General features: G+C 22.8%; 1 protein-coding gene across 1 annotated transcript, besides 4 other annotated features; it reads right to left on the reverse strand.

Annotated features, from left to right (window-relative positions):
• Positions 1–131: part of a microsatellite that runs on past the window's edge.
• Positions 1–186: part of a microsatellite that runs on past the window's edge.
• A 220-nt stretch (positions 187–406) lies between these two features.
• Positions 407–441: a sequence feature (AT_rich).
• A 247-nt stretch (positions 442–688) lies between these two features.
• EDI_267750 (uncharacterized protein) lies at positions 689–1498 on the reverse strand (the record flags this gene model as incomplete). The annotated part of the gene is made up of 1 exon (XM_001737581.1): positions 689–1498. The coding sequence occupies one exon, from the start codon at positions 1496–1498 to the stop codon at positions 689–691; it is 810 nt and encodes a 269-aa protein (XP_001737633.1).
• Positions 1499–1938: 440 nt separating this feature from the next.
• Positions 1939–2413: part of a repeat region that runs on past the window's edge.

Raw genomic sequence — 2413 nt, forward strand, 5'->3', positions numbered from 1 at the left:
TTATAATTAAATATAAAGATAAAATAATAATATTATAATCATTTCATAATTAATATATACATTGAATATAACAAATCAATTAATAATAACATGAGACTGTATAAAAATAAAATAAGTATAATGATAAATAACCATTAATTATTATAACAGTAAATTGAAATAAAAATAATTAAACTAAAAATAATATTTGTATCAAATTAAATTAAAATAACATAATCCACATAATAATTAATGATTTGTTCTATTTGATTATAAATGATATTAATACAGTTCATAATACAAACATTGCTTATTAACAATTTAACAGTTTTTTTAATCAAGTAAATTCTACATTATTTTTTTTGTTGAAAAGACATTTTTAAAGCTAACTTCATAAGATTTAACTTAGAGTGATTAGAGATTAGTGAATAATATAAAGAAAGATATAATAAAAATAAAATAGAAATGAAAACATGTTCATTCAGTTCATACCAATTAATAAGAATCATGAAAAAGAAAAGAAGATTAAATGAAAAGTTATTTAACTTACTGATTATTATCTTAACATAACTTTAAACAAACAATTCATTTTTGAATTATTTATGTTGGTGTTTGATGTTATTATTCAAACAAACTTTCATTTATCTTTGAAATATGAACTTGTAGAATATCAAATAGAAAATATTCAAAAGGAATGAATTAAAAAGTGTTAGCAACAATCCCAAACATATCCAACTCGAGTAAATTTACATGCCTTAAGATCTTCCAAACTAATATAAAAATTAGCAATACCAGAGTCTCCCCAAATTATATATTCTAAATTATTTGGTGCTCCAGAAATACTTCCTATTTGAAGAAGAGCCTCAGTAAGCCCTTGATCACTTACGTCTTGAATATCGTCTTTTGTAAATGAAGAATATCCACCAATATGAATATCATTTTCAACATTTAAGAAGTCATAAAGATAATCACTCAAATCACCTTTTTCTTCATCATCTAGTTCAAATTTCATTGCATACTTATCAATAGCATTATCAAGTTGATAACAACTAGGTGAAATTCCCATTTCTCCATGTTCTGGAATTAATAAACAAGGTGTTCGTATTGGGTTATTTCTCTTATAGCGTTCAATAATTGGTGCTTCTTGTAGTTTAGATTCATCTTTTTCAATTGTCTCAAAATAAACAACTCTAAACTTTTCTTGATTTGTTATATCTTCATAGTTAACTCCATAGTCATATGAATCATCTACCAAAATATAAAATTGTAAAATTCCTTTTGTTGGATAATTTTCTAATGCTTCAAACTCTTCAAAATTGATTTGCATAAGAAAAGACAATGGTTTCCCAGTAGTTAAGTCTTTTGGATATTCAAATCCTTTTGGTAAATAAGGTGTTCCTCCTAATTTACAATTGTATCTACTTGCTGGTTTATCACTACATTTAAATCTAACTATTTTCTTTATTGTTGATGACATTATTTCTTTTGCGATTTTCTCAAATTTCTCATTAGATGTCATTGAATTGATTATTGATAATTTATGAGATGAAACTCTTGATCTTTTATATTAATTCTTTTCTATTTCAGATCTTATTCCTCAATTTTCTCTTTTTTAGATAAATTAAAAAGTTCCTTTTTATGAATTTTCATTTGAATATATTCTATAAATAAACATTACAATATTCATACATTGTATTGAAACATGAACATAATCACTTCTCATTATAGTCAAATACAAATAAGTGAATTGTTTAGTGACAAATTGACTTCATCTCATTTCTTATTAATTTCATATTCTTTTAATATTCAATTTTATTATTGTATTTTCATTTGAAATATTGAGGAATATCAAGAATTTAAAATAAACAAAGAACATCACTACAATAAGATGACATCAAATCAAAATGAAAACAAAGTAAAAGAAAATGAACAAGAGATAATTAGGAAAGAGTGTGAAGATAAAAGAAAAGACCAAGAAGAAAGAAAAACAAAAGAACTAGAGAATGATATTATTAAAATCAAAGAAGAACATAAACCAAATAAAACAAATGAAATGAAACAAATAGAAGAATGGACAAAAAGAAAAGAATAAGAAGTATTATATTTGATTCTAATATTGACAGTTGGAATAGATGTACAACACCGTTTAAAGAAAGAATAATAATAAAGAACATTTAATATTCATTATTGAAGATACAAATGGAAATAAATTTGGAGGATATGTTAATTGTAAAATTGATAAAGTTAATAAAGATATAAATGATCCAAAATCATTTTTATTTTCATTAAAATCAAAAAGAAGAATACAAGGAATGATGAAATTTGATATTAAATATCAACAATATGCATTTATTTTATATACTCAATCAGATGGTGGTTTGTTTGCACTTTGATATCTATGTGATATTGGTGTTTATAAAGAAAAAAAAAACAA

Source organism: Entamoeba dispar, genomic scaffold (genome assembly GCF_000209125.1).
Source record: "Entamoeba dispar SAW760 scf_1105229460695 genomic scaffold, whole genome shotgun sequence".
Classification (NCBI taxonomy): Eukaryota; Evosea; order Mastigamoebida; family Endamoebidae; genus Entamoeba; species Entamoeba dispar.